The sequence below is a fragment of the Pleurodeles waltl genome, chromosome 3_1 (assembly GCF_031143425.1).
Source record: "Pleurodeles waltl isolate 20211129_DDA chromosome 3_1, aPleWal1.hap1.20221129, whole genome shotgun sequence".
NCBI lineage: Eukaryota > Metazoa > Chordata > Amphibia > Caudata > Salamandridae > Pleurodeles > Pleurodeles waltl.
Genome location: NC_090440.1, coordinates 1,757,912,937 through 1,757,935,288, shown reverse-complemented (window position 1 = coordinate 1,757,935,288; position 22,352 = coordinate 1,757,912,937). Strand labels below are relative to the sequence as shown.

General features: G+C 40.9%; 1 protein-coding gene across 1 annotated transcript in view; it reads right to left on the bottom strand.

The window, feature by feature from the left end:
- TSPEAR (thrombospondin type laminin G domain and EAR repeats) overlaps positions 1–22,352 on the bottom strand; it is a 136,477-nt gene that overhangs the window by 60,068 nt on the left and 54,057 nt on the right. The window contains exons 4-7 of the mRNA XM_069225716.1: positions 21,763–21,853; positions 18,328–18,487; positions 11,108–11,239; positions 8,622–8,854 (exon numbers count right to left, since the gene is read on the bottom strand). Coding sequence (XP_069081817.1) covers positions 8,622–8,854; positions 11,108–11,239; positions 18,328–18,487; positions 21,763–21,853 — 616 coding nt within the window. The remainder of the gene's footprint in view (positions 1–8,621; positions 8,855–11,107; positions 11,240–18,327; positions 18,488–21,762; positions 21,854–22,352) is intronic.

Below are 22,352 nucleotides of genomic sequence, written 5' to 3'. Positions count from 1 at the left end.
GCAGTCACAAACCATTAATAAATATCCGTAAGAATTGCAAGTAAGGTTTAATGCCATATTTACTGTGCAATTCGCAAATAGGTACAGTGTTGACATCAAGTAGAAAAGACATTTGTCATTCACAGCTTCATTTTTGTACACTGCAATGTGAGCTTTGGAATTGTGAAACCTGCCAATGTTTAGAGTGCCAGGTTTGGGATTACAAACACCGGTTCTACATCTTTTTGTGCATCCAGACCTTCATTAAAATCATGCATGGGGGAAGGGGGCCTTAAATAACGGTGCAAAGCTTGCTTAGAGCCATTATTTACAAGTAAGTATTTTCAATATTTTTCTTAAAGTGCCATGGGGGCCTAACTTGGGCCCCCCTACATGGCTCAGGGCCCAATGGCCATGCCCAGGGAACTTGTGTCCCCTGGGCATGGCCATTGTGGTGGTGGGCATTACCCCTGTCTTTACGAAGAAATAAGTCATGTCCATGGGGGTTGTATGTAAAAAAATGATGCTAGTCTGGTTAGAGGCATAAAAATGCATCTAACCAGACTAGCGTCATTTTTATGCCTCTAACCAGACTAGCGTCATCCTTTGGCACAAAATCTCCTGTTCCTCCTACGCCTCCCCCAAATGGGTAGCTTCCTTTTTCATGATGCTAGCAGGGCCTTACTGCCAGCTACCGTTGTTCCATAAATATGACGACAGGCCGGTGTCTTGGAATGGCACTAGCCGGCGGTAAACCTTTTCATGCAAAACTGCGTTAGCGCAGTTTTGCGTGAAAAAGTATAAATCTGGGCCTAAGTATACAAACCAGGTATTTGTAGGAAAAATGCAGACAAAAGCCAGTGATGCTGGTAGAAGCTGTAACCAGGTAATGTTTTAGGATACCCAGAAAATTATTTAAAAAATCCTCCAAAAATATGAAAGTACATGTCAGCAACACTAAGGCCATCTTGACCATGCACGCTAGTTCAGCTCTTTTTGAACGGCTTTGTTTGTATGCCATCTTCTTTCTTCAATAGCATTATTCAGTCCATAAACGCAGAGATTCAGAACCCTCATAAACCTATTAGCAATGGGTGGTAGCCTAACGCTCGTCGGTTCTTCGGGCCAAAGTTATACACTCTGGTGAATAATATTCAGAGCCCTTTGCAAAATTACAGTTCTTCACTTAGATGCTCTTCCTCCCTGAACAATAAGGACATTTGTTAAGCGATTCTTTGCAATCTGACACTCTCGTATGTGCCCTATGGTGGTGCTGCAAGGCAGCTGCCTACAGTGGTCTTTACATACCACCAACCGGAATGTGGTGGAGTATGCAGAAATAGGAAAGCATGTTTCGTTTTTTAATTTTGCTGGGTCTGTCCACCACATTTGCCAATGTGGCCCGTGAGATCTTATTTCCATGATTTTCCTTAGTGAGTAAAATCGTGAAACTAGATTGCTTCCCCAAAGAGAAAAAAAATTGGTGATCTAGGTCCGGTTACAGCATTATTACAAAAATGTAATGCGTGTTCCCTCGTGGGCCTCTGTGCTCCTTAGCATTATTCATTATGTGTCCCCCCCAAACCTGCAATCAGGCACTGGCAGCTTTCATTTCTGTAAGACAATAGATGGGTCATCTAGTTAGATTCAATATGATGCACCTTCCTAGATTATCTGAATGAATTGGAATATTGAAAGCAAACAAATTAAATGAAGCGAGACATCTGTCCCGTTAGCTTATCCCTATTGACTTTATTTGAGAAAACGTCCTTACTCCTCACATGGACGTTGTTTAGGGGTCGCCAGGGGTCGCTAGTGCGACCCCTGGCTTGCCCTTTGCAACCCCGGGCACTGCCTTTGCGACCCCTGACTTCAGAGGAGGCAAATTCAGTGCCAGGAAAAACAGTGGCAGCTCCCCTATTCGTCGATGTCAGTCGGAACTCCACTCTCTTTGTTTTCTGTCACCTTGTATTGTACTAATAGCGAATAACAAAAGATTATAAAATATCATTCATTAATAGTGTAGTAAAAAGGGGATACAATTAGCTGGAATATGCCTTTCCATGGCAGGTGAGGTAAGTAAAAATCTGTTTAAATGTATGGTGTGTGCATGCTTGTGGGTGAGATTGTGTTTATGGGAGAGTGTGAGGTTAAGTGTGAATTTGCATGTATGTGTAAGTATGTCTGTGAGTGAAAGTGGAGGTCAAAGGGCGTGTGATGTCACTTCCGCTACCCCTGGCATTTTGGTGAATTGACGTCCATGACTCCTCACTCAAAATAAAAATCTAGGAGTCATCCCAGGTAATGAAATTAGCAGAATCCAGCAGGTCTGTGGTTCTGCAGTTGATTGCTGTTAGTTAATCAGAACAATTTAAAAGATCCTTTCATTCCGAAGCAAAAAGGACCATTCCAACAAGAAAGGTGGCTACCCGTAGGCCCAACTACGATGTGCACCACGGTCAGGCCAGTATAGCCATTTCTCAGCAGGGTTGTTCCCTGCTTGCACCACACCACAGGCACATCCAACATGACAGGGGGAGGAGGGAAATACAAAGTGAATCATTGCCAAGTACCAGCCTCTTCGAAGAGTTGAAGTGTAGCAGGTGAAACAATCTGGAACTAAGATAGATCACATTCAGGTGATAACAGTGACCAACACTCAGCAAGAGGTAAAACAAGATAAACAAGCATTGGTGAAGCCAGGCTCTTGCTTTGATATGGCAACAAATGCAAACACAAGTGTACACAAATGTGCACAGACTGTTGTGTCTGTGTAACTTGCCTCTTTCTGTGCCTCATATGCCTGTGCTCTATTTCTTGTTCCCAAATAATCATATTTACGTGTGACATTAGCAGGAGGGTGGAAACACTTTTAGCTGCAAAAACACACTTAGGAGCAACATCATCAGGAACATGGAGATACTGTTAGGTGCAAACACACAGGAAGTATTAAGAGTAATAATAATAATGATAATTAATATTAGTACTCTGGCCATTGCGGCTGCTGTTAATAGTTATAATTATTAAGTATCATTATTACCATTATTCCTCTTTTGATAAAAAATAAGATGAACCTGATGCTTTGGCTGATGTCCACAAAGTCCATGTTAAATGAGACCTGTTTTATCTCCTAGGTTAATCTATCTTCAACTGACTCCTCTAAACGATATCTGGATAGTGAGTTAAAATATACAGTTCATTTCCGTAATGTAGCATTCTCTCTGTGCACAAACGTACCTTTGAGTCATAGCTCTTGACGGACAAAAAATATGATATTGGTTTGTTGGTAAACCTGCCCTCCCGGTGTGGTACACCTCCAGATGTTACCGCATTATTGCATGTCTTCGATGGAGAATATGTGAAAGTGACCTACAATGAGAAGTTTACTTGAAATCCACTAATCTGTGAAAGTTGAAACGTACTGCAGTTTCAAGATTGGCACCAAACGTAGCACAAAACGACTCGTTTGACCAGGAACTCTACAATGGACCACCAAAGTGGAGTTTGTATGGCACATGGCATCAACTAAACGTATGGCTGGTAGTTTTCTAGGAACCATTTGTCTATTTTATTATAGGTGTGTTATGCATGATATCCAATGCTACGCTACGTTTACTTGTATCGCAAGAGGATCTCAGCTATTCCAGGAATCTCTGGTTTATTCAATACCCCAGGCTAAACCTCTCTGGTTAACCTGGCAAGGTTAGATCCTGCCTTGAGGTAGATTTTGGAAACCCTTCATAAACAAGAAGACACCTCCCACATCATAAACCCCAAGGAGGGAGGCCCTCTTGGTCAAATGTATCTCTCGTATGCTTTTTCATCACCACCTCATTGTCATCTTCTGTCATCTTCTGATGTAGTCAGACCACCCACCATGCCTCATTGGTAGCAGACATACACAGATGTGATCAGCCAGTCACTGGCACACACTCCTTATGCTAACTGACTCCTAACAGTTCCATTCTTACATTCTCCACACAGGATGGCGATAGGTTATCACTCACATCAACAATTGCCCATGCTTTCCACCACACTGAGCCGAATTAGAGCCCATTAGGGCTCCTTTTAGCTACACTAAGAGAGACAACAGCTTATTTTATAGTTATGTTGTTTTATTTATTGATAAGTGTACAATGAGAAGCAAATTCACCTTGCCATTTAAACTGTGCATTCAAACTAGGTTGCACTCAAATAGACATTAAAACAGAGTTAAAATCTGGGATTATTTGTAGACTCGTGAAAGTGGTGGGTTCATCATGTAATTTTCATTTTCAGGTATTAACAAACATTTGAAATGCAACGGGTCTCGCATTTCTCCAAGTTAGAGCTATTAGCAGTTGTAAACTCCCAACCTGACTTTTCTTGCCTCATTAAAAGGAAAAAAAGAGCACGATCGCGCTGCTCCAGGTCACTCGTAGTGAAACCTATGGGCAAAAGTGCAATTATCTACGTAACCGGCAAAAGTGTAATTAACTATGTAACAGGGTTGATGTCATGCAAAGTGCTCGGCTTCTGCCAAGCGAGATCACGCTGCAAAAAAAAGAGAGAAAGTAGTCCACAAATTGGACTGAAATCAGCGAACCTTGTATGTTTTCAGTCCTTGGTCGCTGCGCTCAAGGAGGGTTAACCACCGGAAAAGGCATGACGTATGCATGCCTTCCACTAATGAAAGCAAGCAGATTTTAAAAGGCAAGCCCACGAACCAATGAAAGACACTGAAGTGACATGGACAGGGCTCCGAGCCCTTTTCTAACTACTACAGCTTCTCGCAAGCGCATGCTAGCGCAGGCTCGACCCTAAGAAGCATCCCTTCCTCCTGAATGAATGGAATAGGTCTAAGATTGCTGGAGCCATAGGTGCCCTTTTATTCATAATTATTATAGCTTGTATTTTTAAAGCATGGACATAGCAACATGGGTGTGGAAGTGTTTAATAAATAACCCAAAAATACATTACATGGGTGAGATAGATAACAAGGGATGGGAGAATATATCCGGTATAGAAGGAAAAAAAGGTGTTCAAGGAGGTGACTAGGGAATATAGACAGCCCTGAACAGTGAGTTTTCCATTTTTTTCTGAAATAGAAAAGATTGTTAGTCATCAGGTCTTCAGGAACATTGCTTCAGTGTCTTGGGCCAAACATGAGAAAGCGTGGTTGAGGGTCTTGAACCTTCTTAATTTCAGGTTGGATTTCCAGATTCACTCATGATTGGTTTCTCATACTCCTCGGCCCTCCAGAGGTCTTGTGTTAGTCTTTCAGGTAAGTGGGCAATCCTATGTGTACAGATTTATGGGTGATGAGGCCATTTGAAGTTTGTATTCTACTATCTAGGGGCAGCCAGTGGAGGACCGTCAAGATGTGGGGGAAATTATTGAATTTCCTTGCGCCTCTGATAAGGCAGGCAGCCAAGTGTAGAATGTGTATGAGAAGGGCAGTATTAACCTAGGGGATGCCTGTGGGAAAGGCATTTCTACCACTAGGGTGTGATAGTACCAGGGCATGACTAGTGAGCCTGAAGTCTTCGGGAAGAATGGAGTGTTGATTTTCTCCAGCCAAGCAACTGCAATTTACACGATTTGAGAGAAATGGATTGCTTTCCTATGTGGGACAGGGTCACATTTAAAATCCTTCTGTTAATGAAAAGGGCAGTATATGGAAGATCTCTGACCTAGAAACTGTATAGATCTTTACACCAGGAAGCATGCTAGAATCAAGTAGTACGAACCTACTACCGTCTCCTAAAACGAAAAGTCAAAACATGTGGTCACACTTTTAACAAAGGCAAATATTTAGTGAATTGCCTCCCACAGTTACAAGGCTCACTGCACCTACTTCTCTTCAGGAAGACTGAAAAAGCAATCTTGTTCATAGTGCTAGCTACCGTCTCCTGAGGCTTACAACTGATAATGTTAAGAAGTACTTGACTGCACCAGGGATCGTAGCACTATGAAAACAATAACGAATACTTTTGCAAGCAACCAGTATTGGCATACTTCACCATGCACCTCTGTTCAGGAGTATGGTGCAGTTTATCATTTACAGGCAGTCTCCCACCCTAGGAGTACACTCTTATATACTCCTTTCAATGGCAGAGGGAAGACTTCTGAGATGATTCCTACTTGCCAGTGCCCGAACAGCATTTCAGGGACCCAAAAGTACTCTCAGGCCCCACCTTAAATGCTTATTGGTGCCCCAAGGTGCACTTTAGGTGTGGAAAACGCATTATTTAGAAGTGCAAAATTATATTTACAATAAACAAAATATGACGTTACATCACACAAAGTATTACACCAGTCTGGTGTAAAGTTACACCAGAGGAAATCTCCTCTAAAAGGCAGGAAATGAGCATCCCAGGGTAGGAATGCTTGCAAAATAGGTAAGGAACAACAAGCTCACGTATGTGAGTATTCACAACATTTTGTAAAGCACATTCCCTCTCTGGGCACGATCAGATTTACTCCAGGTTGGCAATGGAAAGCAAACACAATTGCAACTGACGAGGTTGAAGGGAAAGACAGTTTAAAAAATGGGGGTGGACAAATATTTTCCTTATGGGTCAAAAATCAAAAAAGTTAGTAAGTAAATCTCCATTTGGTCATCAGCAAATATACACGTCCATCCAATTATATGAAAACACAATTCACAGAAGAATTCCAGGAGTGCACTTGGGAACACGCCAACAGTTGCGGCTTCCTACAACTACACTGGAAACCTTTGTGGATACTGGAAAGGTAATCATGCAGGAGTAAACCAATAGAAGTAATTTCCCACTGATTTGTGTTTATTAGGTTCAAGGTGGGTCGCCGATGTGCCAATGTACAGCACTTACTCACTGAAGAAACAGAAGGAAAAGCATTCCTCTGCATGGTTCCACCCTGCACCCTTTATGCAACATGGAAAAACTGATGAATAATTTAAGTCTAGCTGATCTCACGTCACTTGAAGGTTTACCCCTACAGTGTATTATTGATCTCATCACAGCTGTTTATAAGTTAATGTATATTTTTTTCCCATGCTGCGTTTTAACTTTATAAATGCGGTCTGGAGTCTAATAATTCTGAAGTGATTAATGTTTTTACTGTTTGATACATAATTATTCTCTTTCCTGGAATATAAAGAGGATAACACTTTTCAAGAGGTAATATCTATGCTTCTACTCACATAAGCGCTTTTCTTGCCTTCTGCTGGACCAGTCATTAAAACCGAGCTCGTTCTTTTTAAAAAAACAGAACACAGCCCAACAGATTAGTTAGGCTTTTCTCACAGTGCACTTTTGTACTGCACTTTTACTTCCTTCATTAATTATTTACTTTACTTCACATAACTTCTTTGAAAATTCAAACTTATCGTGTTGTATAAAGCTTGCAATGCCTAGGCATAGTGTAAATATGTAAAATATACAACATTTGGAAACTCTGATTTAGTTTGACGTCATGCAAAGTAAAGAATGGTAATGTATCCAAGGGTACAGTTAGGACAGACAGACAGGATGCTACCGCACCCTTCATAATCTAACTTGGTGGCAGTGATTTCGCCTTCTGCCATAGGCTATATTTAAAAGAAATGCACCAATGTGATGAGCTGCTGTGCTTGTCTTGACTCACGCCTCTTGTCTGCCAGGGCCCTTGAAGCATTCATTGAAGAAGAGTGCCAAGGGGCGCATTAGACTCAGTCATGTTTCTAAAAAAGCGATGCCATCTGCATCAAATAATTGGCTCTTAACCATCTGTACGCTCTAGAGATACCTCTGGGGCTACTTTCCGCCTTGTTGAAGTGATGCGGTTAGTGCAGGAAGCTTAACAGGGTGGGGGAGACAGGATATCCATCCCCTTGAAGGCGGGAAAAGTGCAGACCGCTCTGTTGAGCTTGTCGCTACTTTCCTGCAGAACTGAGGGGCTGTAAGTTGTTTGGAGGGAAAAGTATTAAATGGAAAGGCAAAAATGAAAAGAGAGAAGCCCAGAAGAACTTAAGTGGAGAAACCGTAAAAAACGCTTTTCCTCTCATTTTCTGAGAAAACCGAAGATAGGAAAGGAAGCTGCTGCAGAGAGCAAAACAAGAAAAAGGGAGCCTGGATACTTCAAAAAACAAGGCTGAGCAGGCAACTCCTTCAGTATTGTTACTTGAGCCTGGGGTAAGATCGTGTTGTAAAAATCTCCAATCTAAAATTAAAGTATTTCACATCTGATGATCCAAAATTAGTTTTCTTTGTTCTTTGTTAAAAACTCAGAAAAACCTAATATGCATCATTCCTTTATCAAAAAGAAGAAATCGGAGACAATGTGGGTTTGAAGTGTGTGGAAACAGATACAGACACTGTCCATCCTGAAACCTATACATGGATTGCATGTATGTGGTTATCACTTTAAGGTACTGTTGTGTCCTTTTCATTTGGGCACTAAAAAATAAATTGCTGGACATCATTTATTCTCAACTCTATCCAGGAAAGACAGCTGTACAGGGAAATTGGAGGTGTCTTAACGAGGCAGGCTCCCAGGAAAGGAGACGACAGTTAATCACATATTATAAAACAAAACAAATTTCACAAATGAAGATCCACCATTGTGTTACACAATTGGGCATCTCTATTTTGAGCCCTATTGCGTTATTGAAGCATTTTTCAGAACAAAATTCAAAGTACCTTTTTGCCGATGGTGAAGTGCCTCCATGCTTGAGCTTGGTATGTTCTCAGGTACTGGTAGGGCTCGAACCTTCCATTGATCCACTTGTAGATGGCAGATCCGGGACGAGTGTTCCTATTGGCTGTAGCTGCAAAGAGTCCAGCATTGGGAATGGTGAAGATCTCAAGACCCATTGTTTCTGAGCCGGTGGCCAGATTCTGATATTCCTCCACATAGTCCAACCTCTCTTTGGCTGAAATGGAAACACCAACATTAATGGAATTTACCAGGCGTCCAGCAGTGTCTGTCTCCATAGCTTTTGACATCATAGCTGCCAGTGTTGCCATAATAGCTCACATCACAGCTCCCAATATTCCCATACTAATCCCCAATATCTCATTATAGTTCCCAAATTCCCCTTTGCAGCTCCCAATGTTCTATTGCGAGGTGTCCAACGTAGGTCCATGATGGGCCCGAGCCATGCCAGATTTTCAAGATGTACACGTAAGAAAAAAGTACATATTATAAATTGCAATGAAAGGTATTTACATATGTTCTGAAAATCTAGCTCGGATCGAGCCCTCCTTGACCTTTGGTGGACAAGCCCATGCTATTGTCTTGATTTACTTTAAAGGGGGGTTGAAACCTTAATATACATTGGAATGCATTAAACCAGATTAACTTTTCTGAGGATCACAACAGAAAAAGGGAAGGACCGGCAGTCTAATTAAGGGTATATAGAAAGGTATCTGCCATGTTCTCTGTTTGCTGTAGGAACATGCAGCCCAAATCCATTCATGGCTGGTTCTTCAGAGTGTACTAGTAAAGGTATTTAAATCGGAATGAAGGGTATCATGGCACATGATAGGAAGTCCTGAAAGACAACATTTCACATATCAAGAAGTCCTTGGATGCAGTGCCCAAGTTATCCTCTATGTTTGCCTGCCAATAGTAAGAACATACCACAATAGAGCTATGTTAGGAGCTTGGTGCCTGCATATAGGAACACATCAAACAAACAGAGCCATCATTGAGCTCTGCCTCCCTACACCAAACAAAGCATGCAAATAGTGCAGTCCTGACTATCTCTCTTCTGTACTCCGCTCATCACCACAAGTATTGTAGTCTTTTCAGAAACTTTACCCATCACCTCCAGTCAGGGCTGGCTTTAGTGTTGGTGGCACCCAGTGCAACAATCTTTTTTGGTGTCCCCCATGACCTCCTCCTTGAATTCTCTCACTACCACCCAGCAAAAGTGCCCCTCATGCCTCCTTAGCCCCTCTCTCACATACATTTCATTTGTTTTAAAGCTCTGGTTTAAGGCTGGTGTTGCTAATCCACTCATCTATCCACATAAAATACAGATCTGTTCTTTGCAGCAGGCATATTAACCTGCTGTGCTACTTTATGGTGAGTCTAAACTGCCACTAGACAAAACGTAGATCTCTCTCTTTAGAAGGAACATTAATCACTAGAGTTATCTTGAAATTTGTATTGCTGCCTGAAAGCTAGAGATTTTGTTTGTAAATTATGCTAAAAGCAGTAACCCCTGCCCCACCCCTCCTCACTCTCCCGAGGTCAGTGCCCCTCCTCAAAGTCAGCGCCAGAGCGGCCGCACTAGTCATACCACCCTAAAGCCAGCCCTGACTCCAGTAACAGATGTATGTCTCAGAAAAGAAATCCGTGACCCCAGAAACATACTAATCATCACTATAGATACAGCTCAGGTGTGAAAAAACAATATGTATGAATGACAGCTTAACAGTCTCTCTGAAGTATGCTAAAATGGTTAGGCTAAAACAATGATCCTCAAAACATCAGAATAATGTAGCAACAGGCAAAAGGTGTTTATTTTAACATCTGGCAAAACTCTAGCGTTATCCAGCCCAGAACAAGAACAAGCCAACAAATAGTAAGAATTAGTCTAAAAGTCACAAAGAAGACCCTTAAGTGAATCAATTCTTTCTTCAACATGGATTGCTAGGGACAGTGTAGAAAAGAGGGGCATTCATATGAACTCAAAGAAAGTCAATACACAATAAGCAAAAATTAAAGTTCTTAAGGCAACCTCTTAAAGAACCTTGGGTCTCTAGGGAAATCAATAGCCGTTACATTACTGGAGACATCTGCCCATGAGGCAGAGGACCCTGGAAAAATCTCCCTCTGTTAGAGAACTGGATAGAGGAATCAACCTCTCAGCCATAGGTCACAGAGATATTCTTCCTTTGGAAATTAGATTGCTTAGAAAAGGCCTCTCAGGGGTTCTAGTAACAAGGGAATGATGCTTTTTGAACACAGATCACATTGGTATCTCCCCTAAAAAATATATATATATCACAAATCTGGGTTACTGAACAAATCTGCCTGGAACTCTCAAAGTTCTTACAGGTTATTAAAAGGTTCAAGTAAAAGTCCCTAAAAAAGGAAGAGCTTTACTTCTGGGGGGCTGCTCTGGTGTTTGAAACTACTGTATTATCTTGGACATATCAACAATTACATACTGCACCTTCCAGGACGGAAATCCAGTCCATGCCATTGCAGATAAAGAGTCCTTTTCCAAATGTGTCCAGCCAAAACTGAGCACTTTCATTTTTCGTGCAAATTGGACGAGTGCCAAGTGTCACCCTCATATCAGCTTCTGTCCACAAAGATATGCAAAGAGGAATAATTTGACATTTAGGCATGTTCAAGGTCAAGGGGACTTAAGTCTTTATCTTTACAAAAATCTCGAAAACATCATGGAAAGATTAGAAAAACATATATAATTTAAAGCAGAGCTGTAGCACAGAAATAATATTTTGAACAATGGATTACAAAATTGTTAACCTAAAAAGAATTCAAAGTGGTATTTTAAATATAGTGATTAAATGCAGAATTATAAACCATGAATAATTAATTTAAATATGCATACATTAAGATGTGAATCTAAAAACAGATTTTAAAAATAGCAAAAAACTATCAACAGTAAAATTTAAAAACAGGATTCTGAACAAGGGCAACAGACACATAAAAGTAATAGCTTGAGCTCATAAAAATAAATAAACAGGTTTATAAACATAACTGGTTTAAAGATTTAAAAATAAAAATGTGGGGTATAAAGCAGAGATCCCAGTTGAAGACCATTATCTATAAACAATTTAAAGCACAATTAGAGCTAAAGATGGTATTAAAAGCCCTGGATTATGGACAAACATACATATAAAATACATGTAGGAATTTGTGATTAGAAAATAAACTGTATAAACATACTTTTAAACGTAGAAACCTAGAACACAAAGGAAGGTTTGATAAAGTGCCAGGTTTAGCAAAACCACAGAGTTAATAGTAGAATTAACTATCAACTGAAATAAATTATGTAAATCATATAGTTAAAACAGAAAGCATGAAGAGGTAAGACAACAGCAAATATCAGATTCAAAAGGAAGTTTGAACAGACAAACTAAAATGTCTGGGTGGAAACACAGAAAATATAATGTAAAGAGAATCTTAAACACTTACAGTGAAACATAGACACAATTTCAAAGCCAAACTGTCCCGGAATATAATTTCACCTAAATTGAAGAATAGACTTTGCTTTCAAGGCTTAGTTAGTCTGATATATTTTGATATATTCATCAATTCCTCAAACCTGTACTTGCTGAAGTCAAATCTATTATGTCATACACCTTACTACTCCTGCTTTAGATGCACGGGTCAGTTGTTAAGATTACAGTTTGTTTATAATATAAGTAATTTCTACAGCATTTGCGTTATTTCCAGGGGTTCTTGTTTTCAATTAATGTGTACATTTCTCTGGTGTTTCATTAGCAATGGCACTTGTATTATTACTTTTTACACAATTACCATAAACCACATATTGATTTCCGTTAATTGAGTAGTTTTCTGTAGTGCTGTGCTGCACATGCCATCCGGTGACCTTTTCAGAGCAACTTTTTGAACTAACATCTTGCAAACTGAACAGGTAACTTGAGGATTAACATGGGGTATTGAGTAAGTCTTAGGATGCACGCTTAACATACTCTGGTTGTCCTCTGGTTTGGAGGAGCAGTACGTTTCTTTCTGAGGTAACTAATAAGTAGCAATGATTGCGCTTTGGCTATCTCATGTTGATAACAGGCTACAGTTTTCTGTAGGCCAAAGCAGATGGAATCCAGTCATCTGGCATTACTTAATTTTGCTGTCCCACTTCTTAGCTATGGATTTGTTTGGAAGGTTCTGTTTTCCTAAATATCATGACGAAAGGGCAGCTAGTTTTTGCTCTCATGGTTAGGTTGAAGGTGTTCTTGTGACCAGAACATTTTATTCCTATAGATCTGATGCCATGTAATTGCCATTTGATTTTTTTATCAGCGAATTGTGCGAGTTGCCTTCTTGGAGAATTTCTTCAAGGAATGAAATAAGCCTGCTTCCTTTATAACTTGACCCATTGTTCCTGTAGCCATTATGGGCTATTCATAACATGTTGAATGTAATTCTGACTTCTACTGGGAGCCACTACGCTATATTGAAAGACGGTTAAATATGGTCATGTTTCTTCCAATTGGAGGGTGACTTTGGAGTCAGGTTCCATACTGTTGGAAGTCTGTCTATAAATTGTTTCAGGTGGCAAATATAAACAACATTGCAGTAGACCTGTCCTGCAGCACTTCTTTGAAGTAGTAATGAGTGGTTGGACCTTTTGACCACAATGTTTACTTATCCACTGTGTGCTGGAACTGGGCTTTTCCCAAAGAAGAACAGTCATTGAAATGAGATAATTCTCTCTTTTGCACATGTATTGTTAAAATGTGCATTTTGGTACCATTCAACAGCAAAATAATTTTTCCCTCACCGAAAGGTGGTTATGGTTCAGGCTATTTGTATTGTTAGTTTGACTTCCAATTTTACCGACCAGATGGAGTTTGTGTGCCTTAGGTGGACATTTGAAATAGCAGCTGGTGTTGTAAAGTTATCTGGTTAAATGCATATGAGTGGAGTTAAAGGTGACTCATATAGGACACATTTGGGACCCTAGGCTTATAGTGTCTCTGGGCCCTATTCTGGCTTACATTGTTAAGGAAAAGTTGGGTACACTTTTGATTGTGTCTGTAATTTCCATAGTAGGATGCAATGGCCTATCATTAAGCATGCTGCAGCTGGATCTAGAAGAGTCAGAACTGCCTAATGATCTTCAGTAAGGGCAACAAAGAGGTCCTCCCTGATATTCCCTACTGTGGCTGTCATTCCTCTCATGGGCATGAATCCATATTAATGGCAATGGAGTACGTTCTAGTGCTCTTTTTTAGCAGTTACCTGATATGTGATTGCCTTTTCAAGATCATTCTTGGTGTACATGAGTTTTTACATATTAGAAAATAATGCCTAATTTAAACATGTTTCAATTAGAATGCCTAGGCTGCAGTTAGCTTGCATTGTTAGCTTTTTATATTTTCTGAATAATAGGGCATGTTTTTTTTATGTGATTGAGCCTTTCGCTATTTCTATGTGCTTGTGTTTTATTCTATTTCCGGAAAATTAAGCCTCAACTGTTGGGTCTGTATTAGCATAACATGTATTATATGTGTTCTCTCAAAAAGCAATGATCAGGCTGTTCCTTTATTTAGTAACTTTCCAAGGCTGCCTGCAGATGTCCTGTGTATGCCATTTCATTAGCCGAACAAGCTATTGTTTTGCGTAGTTACATAAAATGTCAATTCCTTTCCTTAATTGGTTATGCATAATATAACCAATAAAATGTATCACAAAGTAGGTGCCTCTAGAGATATATTCTTTACCAAAACAGTGGTTTATGTGTGAGCCACACTGCTCAAACCTTATTGAGTCATATCATACTATGAAATGTGTGTGGCTTCTGTACCCTGAAACATTATAAAAGCTGCTTTATATTGGAGAAGAGACAATGGGCCAGATGTAGCAAAAAGCGACTCGCAATTTGCAACTCGCAAATTGGTATGCAGTACGGTGTCTCAGACACCATCTGCGAGTCGCTATGGGGTCTCAATGACCCACCTCATTAATATTAATGAGGTGGGTCGCAAATTGCGGCCCCATAGCGAGTCTAGGCACTCGCAAACATGGAGGCCTGCTGTCGTCAGCAGACCTCCATGTTCGTGACTGCTTTCTCAATAAAGCAGTTTTTTGTTTTTTTAAGTGTAGCCCGTTTTCCTTAAAGGAAAACGAGCTGCACTTAAAAAAAAACGAAACCTTTAGTTTCGGTATTTTTTCAGGGCAGGTAGTGGTCCCTTGGACCACTACCTGCCCTGAAAAAATAGTATTGGGTCCATTCGCAAAGGGTAAGGGGTCCCATCGGGACCCCTTCCAATTTGCGAGTGGGTTACCATCCACTTGAAGTGGATGGTAACTGCGACACCCTTTGCGACCGCATATGCGGTCGCAAATGGTATTGCATGCCACTCCGAATCGCAAATAGGAAGGGAACACCCCTTCCTATTTCCGATTCTGAAATGCATATTGCGAGTCGGTCCCGACTCGCAATATGCATTTCTGCATAGCAAAGAGGCATTTGCGCCTCGCAAACGGCGATTTTCGACGTTTGCGACGCGCAAATCCTTTGCTACATCTGGCCCAATGTTCTTTCTGGACCTTCTTTGGAACCAGACTCTGTGTCAGTCTGTCAATTTGATTTTTATGCTTGCTGATAGAGCAGGCTTTATGTCAGTCTGTTTACTGATTTGTATTTAGTCTTTCCTTGAATTTTCTTCAGAGACAGGCCTCATGTTCGTCCTCTTACAGAACTATACTTTAATGTATTTGTTTATATTGTTTCCTAATTGACTATTTACTTATTGCTTCCTGTATTGATCATAGTTTTTAATAAACCCATAAGGTTTTAACCTAGAATCTTGTTTTGCGTTGGTTTGTTTATTAGCCTTGGACTAAGCATTTTGAAGGGACACACAGTCCCAATCTTGTACATGAAACCTCTTAATTAGTTAATGTTGAAACTAGTAAAATAAAGATTTAAGATTAGCCGCTGGTTGGTTTTGTTCTTGGGCATCAGTTATTTTTTTCTTTAAGGAGTTGTGTAGCAACTACTTGTTTCAAACCAACAAGCACTCTTCCCTTGTGGAAAGTTAAGGGTGTCTTTTATGCCTATTGAAAACATCTGTAGAAAATCCTGGACAAGTAAACTGAAACCTCATCACAACTGAATTAAACATACAGGGAGTGCAGAATTATTAGGCAAGTTGTATTTTTGAGGATTAATTTTATTATTGAACAACAACCATGTTCTCAATGAACCCAAAAAACTCATTAATATCAAAGCTGAATATTTTTGGAAGTAGTTTTTAGTTTGTTTTTAGTTTTAGCTATGTTAGGGGGATATCTGTGTGTGCAGGTGACTATTACTGTGCATAATTATTAGGCAACTTAACAAAAAAAAATATATACCCCTTTCAATTATTTATTATTACCAGTGAAACCAATATAACATCTCAACATTCACAAATATACATTTCTGATATTCAAAAACAAAACAAAAACAAATCAGTGACCAATATAGCCACCTTTCTTTGCAAGGACACTCAAAAGCCTGCCATCCATGGATTCTGTCAGTGTTTTGATCTGTTCACCATCAACATTGTGTGCAGCAGCAACCACAGCCTCCCAGACACTGTTCAGAGAGGTGTACTGTTTTCCCTCCTTGTAAATCTCACATTTGATGATGGACCACAGGTTCTCAATGGGGTTCAGATCAGGTGAACAAGGAGGCCATGTCATTAGATTTCCTTCTTTTATACCCTTTCTTGCCAGCCACGCTGTGGAGTACTTGGACGCGTGTGATGGAGCATTGTCCTGCATGAGAATCATGTTTTTCTTGAAGGATGCAGACTTCTTCCTGTACCACTGCTTGAAGAAGGTGTCTTCCAGGAACTGGCAGTAGGACTGGGAGTTGAGCTTGACTCCATCCTCAACCCGAAAAGGCCCCACAAGCTCATCTTTGATGATACCAGCCCAAACCAGTACTCCACCTCCACCTTGCTGGCGTCTGAGTCGGACTGGAGCTCTCTGCCCTTTACCAATCCAGCCACGGGCCCATCCATCTGGCCCATCAAGACTCACTCTCATTTCATCAGTCCATAAAACCTTAGAAAAATCAGTCTTGAGATATTTCTTGGCCCAGTCTTGACGTTTCAGCTTGTGTGTCTTGTTCAGTGGTGGTCGTCTTTCAGCCTTTCTTACCTTGGCCATGTCTCTGAGTATTGCACACCTTGTGCTTTTGGGCACTCCAGTGATGTTGCAGCTCTGAAATATGGCCAAACTGGTGGCAAGTGGCATCGTGGCAGCTGCACGCTTGACTTTTCTCAGTTCATGGGCAGTTATTTTGCGCCTTGGTTTTTCCACACGCTTCTTGCGACCCTGTTGACTATTTTGAATGAAACGCTTGATTGTTCGATGATCACGCTTCAGAAGCTTTGCAATTTTAAGAGTGCTGCATCCCTCTGCAAGATATCTCACTATTTTTGACTTTTCTGAGCCTGTCAAGTCCTTCTTTTGACCCATTTTGCCAAAGGAAAGGAAGTTGCCTAATAATTATGCACACCTGATATAGGGTGTTGATGTCATTAAACCACACCCCTTCTCATTACAGAGATGCACATCACCTAATATGCTTAATTGGTAGTAGGCTTTCGAGCCTATACAGCTTGGAGTAAGACAACATGCATAAAGAGGATGATGTGGTCAAAATACTAATTTGCCTAATAATTCTGCACTCCCTGTAGATTGCTTTAGAAAAAGAATACATCACAAACGAACTGCCTTAACTACTCTACCTACTGGTCTGTCATTTCAATTTAGGAAATGTTACATAGAGTATAGCTGGGATCAAGCTGGTCTCAGAGCTTGCAACTATAGTTAATTACTTTGTTCACATCTGCCTTGTGGTGGTCAGTGGTGTCAAGCAAGTTACACCATTTTATCTGCTCACATCATACTTAAGACTTATACACTCTCAATTCACACTTCCATTGCATTCATTTGTAGATTGGTGATAGGCCAGATGTACACAAAGCTAAGACCCAATGGGTATAACTGAACTTGCTTATGATTGTGAGGTTAGGCTATACAAGAAAACAGTGCTGGAAATGGATCCTGTGAAGTTGGCACATTCCATAACTCAAGATATTGCTTCATATTGAACTACAAGAGAAGCAATGACAAAATAGCAAAGCATCCTTTTGCTCAAATTCACTAATGTGCACTCAGCACTGCAGTGAGGAAGACTAGGCCTTTTCGGTACCCATAAAAGAATCATGGTAATCGGACAGCAGTGGTATTCCATTGAGTGCAGTTTCATTTGCACCAGGCAAAACCCTATGCAAATGGCATTCACCCCCGTGACTGCGAGCACATGTTTTATATATCCTGCAATAGCAAATGTACACTGCCTTTGGATACTACTACTTTGAGAGCGCCCAGGGATGCTCAGCTTTCCTGGCATTCATGAGGACTTGTAAGCTACCATGGGACTTTTAGGTTGAACAATTTAGTGGGGTGGTGTGTTTTCAAGTGCAAGGTGTTTCCGTGCACTGAATGTAAGCTTCCTTGCATATGTAAGTTAGTGAAAGAATAGCATTCACACACATTTCCACAATAACATACACTCACTAGTTCACACATACACTCCAACTGACACAGTCAGTCACATACTCACTCAAGTTTCCTATAGTTTCATAAATCTAATTGTTCCAGAATCCTCACCGTAGGGATATGTCAGCTGAATCTCATTGTTCTCCAACTTTATAGGCAGTTCTATCAGCACCGGAGGGACAACCAGTACTGCCAGATGTGGGCGGAGACTGGGACACATTTTAGCTGTAGCGTCAGAGCCTGGTACTAAAACCAGCTGCCTTAATAAGCCCTAAAAAGAAAATAATACAATTGAAATGCGTATAGGCATTATAAGGAGCTGGATAAACATATCAATTGACTTCCCTACATTGTTCACCTACGCATCTTTCTGAACAATTCATTGTATCCACTGTGTGACACTGTGCCCAGAAATAAAATAATTTATTATTCAGATTCATTAATTCCTGAGTGGGGAGAATACATTTGTGTGACCAACCCCCATCAAACATTTTGATTCATTTGCGGTTTACTATGGGGTGCCAGCTCTGACAAGAAAATAAAAAACACCCACAGGATGCCAGGTTTATACATGGCCCATAACTAACTTTTCCCCAGCCCAGGTGATGTTTAACATCCAATTGTCTGTCCAGAAATATCATATTTTCTCACAGTCCAGTGAGCTCCTGTTTTCTTCCTAATAACTGAAGGTACGTTTACAAAATAGACTCTGGGTCCGCTCCAAGCAACTTCCCTTAGTAAAGTAAGCATTTCTGCTTCCTCCTATAGACACCACAGAACCTTATCCTAGCTAACATTTCCGAAGACGACAAAATCTACATTGATGAACTTATAGTGAACCAGGAAGGTTTGTTGCCCCTTGGAAATTTGTCATGGATGTAAAATCACCAAAATACCAAGAATAACAGAAGTGACATTAGGCACTTTTTGGCTCCAGCTAACAATCCAGAGTTGAACCCCTATCACATCCTTGGCCCATTAACAGCTCCCTATCCGCTGCTGACAGACTAGAGCAAAGGTACAGAATGGAAACTCCAGAAACTAAAGACGGCTTCTGCCACTGCCTTCGTTAGCCCTTTATAGCTGATGAAACTCGGAGAAGCAACAACTGCTCCTGGTGTCCATTAAATGCGTGGCTGCATCTCCTGGCCCGAGGATCCTGGTCACAGATCTGGGTGCTGCTCTCAAAAACCTTTCAGGCCACCCTTCCATCTGTATATTTGAGCAGCAGGGGCTCGCCCAGTGCTTGTGCTTTCGGACATTCCCCTCCTCGGCACTCCCTTGTGCCAAGTAAGAGATGCACCAGAGAATGAGCTGTACATAAGGTGCCCAAATTAAGGGGCTACTCGCGGCTGCATGGAATGACTACAGCAGTGCTCACGAGGCAGACTTTTTGCACCTCGCGTGGACTAGTCATGCTGTATCGACATACTGGTTGTTGGTATTCCATAACCTTTCAGAGATACTTATGATTACCTTCTCTCCTACCCCACTAACAGCATTGTTGAGCTATTTGCATAAACTACCAGCAGCACTAGGTAAGTACACCACATTTGCTCTCCTGCTGGCTAAGAGAAGAATGTCCGCTGTAGTCACGGCCCAGACCAACGCACTCAGGACTGCCTGAAAGCTCTCATCCACCGTAGTGCCACCAGTGAACTCTCCCTACTTTCGCGATCATCCAGACCTGGGGCCAAATCGAGTCCTTTGCATGTCTTTTTGGCAAACAGAGAAGGGCAATAATCCCCGACTTAGAGGGCCGACACTGGAGCTCACTGAAAACACATGCAAAGGATGAATCGTCCTAAATGTGACCAACTGGCAGAGGTAGGTCTGCCCAACGCAGGGCACCTTCAAGATCTGCCATAATTAATACTAGTTGTATCTAGCGCTGCCTCCTTGCTCCTCTAACATTCCAGCTGTGGGAGTATTCAAGGCACTGGATTGTAAGAAGTTAATTAACTTTTTTACATTCCGAACCTTAATTAGTGTTGACAATAAATTAATAAACTTTAGGGGGAAGAAAGACTCAAGTGAGAAATCTGACTAAATAGAACGTGCCTTGTCTGGGTTACACTAATATGTATAGAATTGTATAGAATTTTCTGGCTAGGTTATGAAGGATTTTTATACAGCTGTGTCGTTTATGTATACAAAATGAGCAATATATAAGCCTATCGCTTTACTAAACACTCATTTGTAAAGGCATGAATTTGAGCATCAAGACAAGACATCTTTATCTTACTTTTAATTACTTCGTCATTCATGGCGTGGGGTCGAGCAGGAGGGTGAAAGCCATGAGACCTTTGTTGTGCAAAGGCTTTGCTTCGGCACGTGAACTGCTTAGCCATTGAGTCATTCAGCTTGTCTAAACTGTAGAGGTAGTGAAAATCTGGAGTCTCTGCGGGGCTTCAGTACCTAAAGTACCGAAATAACTGTCTTATGTACACCACGCCAGAACGGGCTATTAGATTCGGGGGTCTATTTCGTGCACTTTTATGTTCTGCCCATTTCCTATTACTAACTTCAAAATCTGCAAAAGTATGTTAATTACAATTACACAGAACAACATTGCCCTTTTCTCAGGTGGGCGTCTAGTGTCAGCCACTATGTGGCGCTGTGCTACAGTGAGCTTTCAAGAAGATGAGCAAAGAGGAACGACAGGGGCAAACTAAACTAGCTTTAAACAGTCGGGGGAGGGATTATTAAGTCAAACTGTCACATATCCTCCCTGCAGAACTTCTGTGACTGTTTTGCAGCCCCTATTTCATCCTTATCCGTTTACCACCATGTCCATATGTAACGCCCACTTGCACACAGATGTAGAACCCTTACTCATATAATGTGGCACGATTCAACATTGGGTTCTCCCATTTAGCACTGGGACAAGAGTGCAGGATTTGCCTATGTTCATGTGTTAGGATACGCTGTTGCCCTTTTATGTCCCCTTCACATGTGTTAGCATTCTCAAGTGGATCCCATTCCCTGCTGGACCAATTCAATACATATCTGGGTCAGCTATATAAACTAATGGTGGGCGTAACTCCCGTAATCATGTGGAATTATTTAAGAATGCCACAAAATTATGCTTGATAAGGCGAGATGAGTAATTCTGCGTTTAACACTATTTCTTTGTGTAAAAATTCCCCCTTGCATCTAAAATGGATTCAAGAATGGATTTTGCACCAAAAAACAAAGCTAAGTGCAACAGAACACAAACGGAGAGCTAACTTTCAGTAGGATTTTCTGCCCCAATTACTCCTAATTAACAGATGAGAAGTTTGCGTAATTTTTGGTAACTCTGCATCAAAGAATAACACGAAATTACTCAGGCATAATCGCAATTCTAACTAGGCCTACTATATAAATCTTTTTTGCTTTGCAGTGGCTGATGTCTGTGAAAACATATTGGGGCTGTTACTTTATCAACCAGAATTCAGCTTTGCCCCGATGTGACAATCCCAACCCACCAGCCTTTAATGCCACCAACTTGCAGAGTAACCTCCTGATTCCCTGACAAACTTGTCTCAGCTGTGATATACTCACAGTGAAGGATCCTTTCCGCCTCTTTCTGCTCCCAATGTAGAATCTCGATCCCTTAGTACTGAGGGTTGTTGGAAACGATGTACCCACGACTCTACAAAGCAAACATAACAACAATAATAGTTATGTGTACTATTGAGGCTAAGATAACAAAGCAGTGGCAAGCATGTAACCAGCCACTGAAATGCATTGATGCAGATACCACATGAGATCAGTCAATCACATGCATTGTTCAAACAGTAAACAATCGACTTCCGTAAGTACCAAGTGCGCGCGGTAAAGTGTTAAATACAAGCCAAATGCCTATTGTGAATATATATTTTCGATATGAGAAAAGAGAATAGGAGGAAAAGATCTGAAAATAGGTTTAAAACAGTGCGTTTAGTATGGAAGATACCGATAAAACCTATGTTGGTGACATTTAGATCAACCTAAATATTTAAAGATATTTTCTAGCAAAATATTGAATTGTGACAAACAGTTTATAATGCATTGCTCCGAAATACACGGTGAATCACGTACAGGAAGTCCAATGTGAAGCAGGGATGTGGATAGAGACGATGCACTGTGAGTAACATAGCGGACGTTTCCAA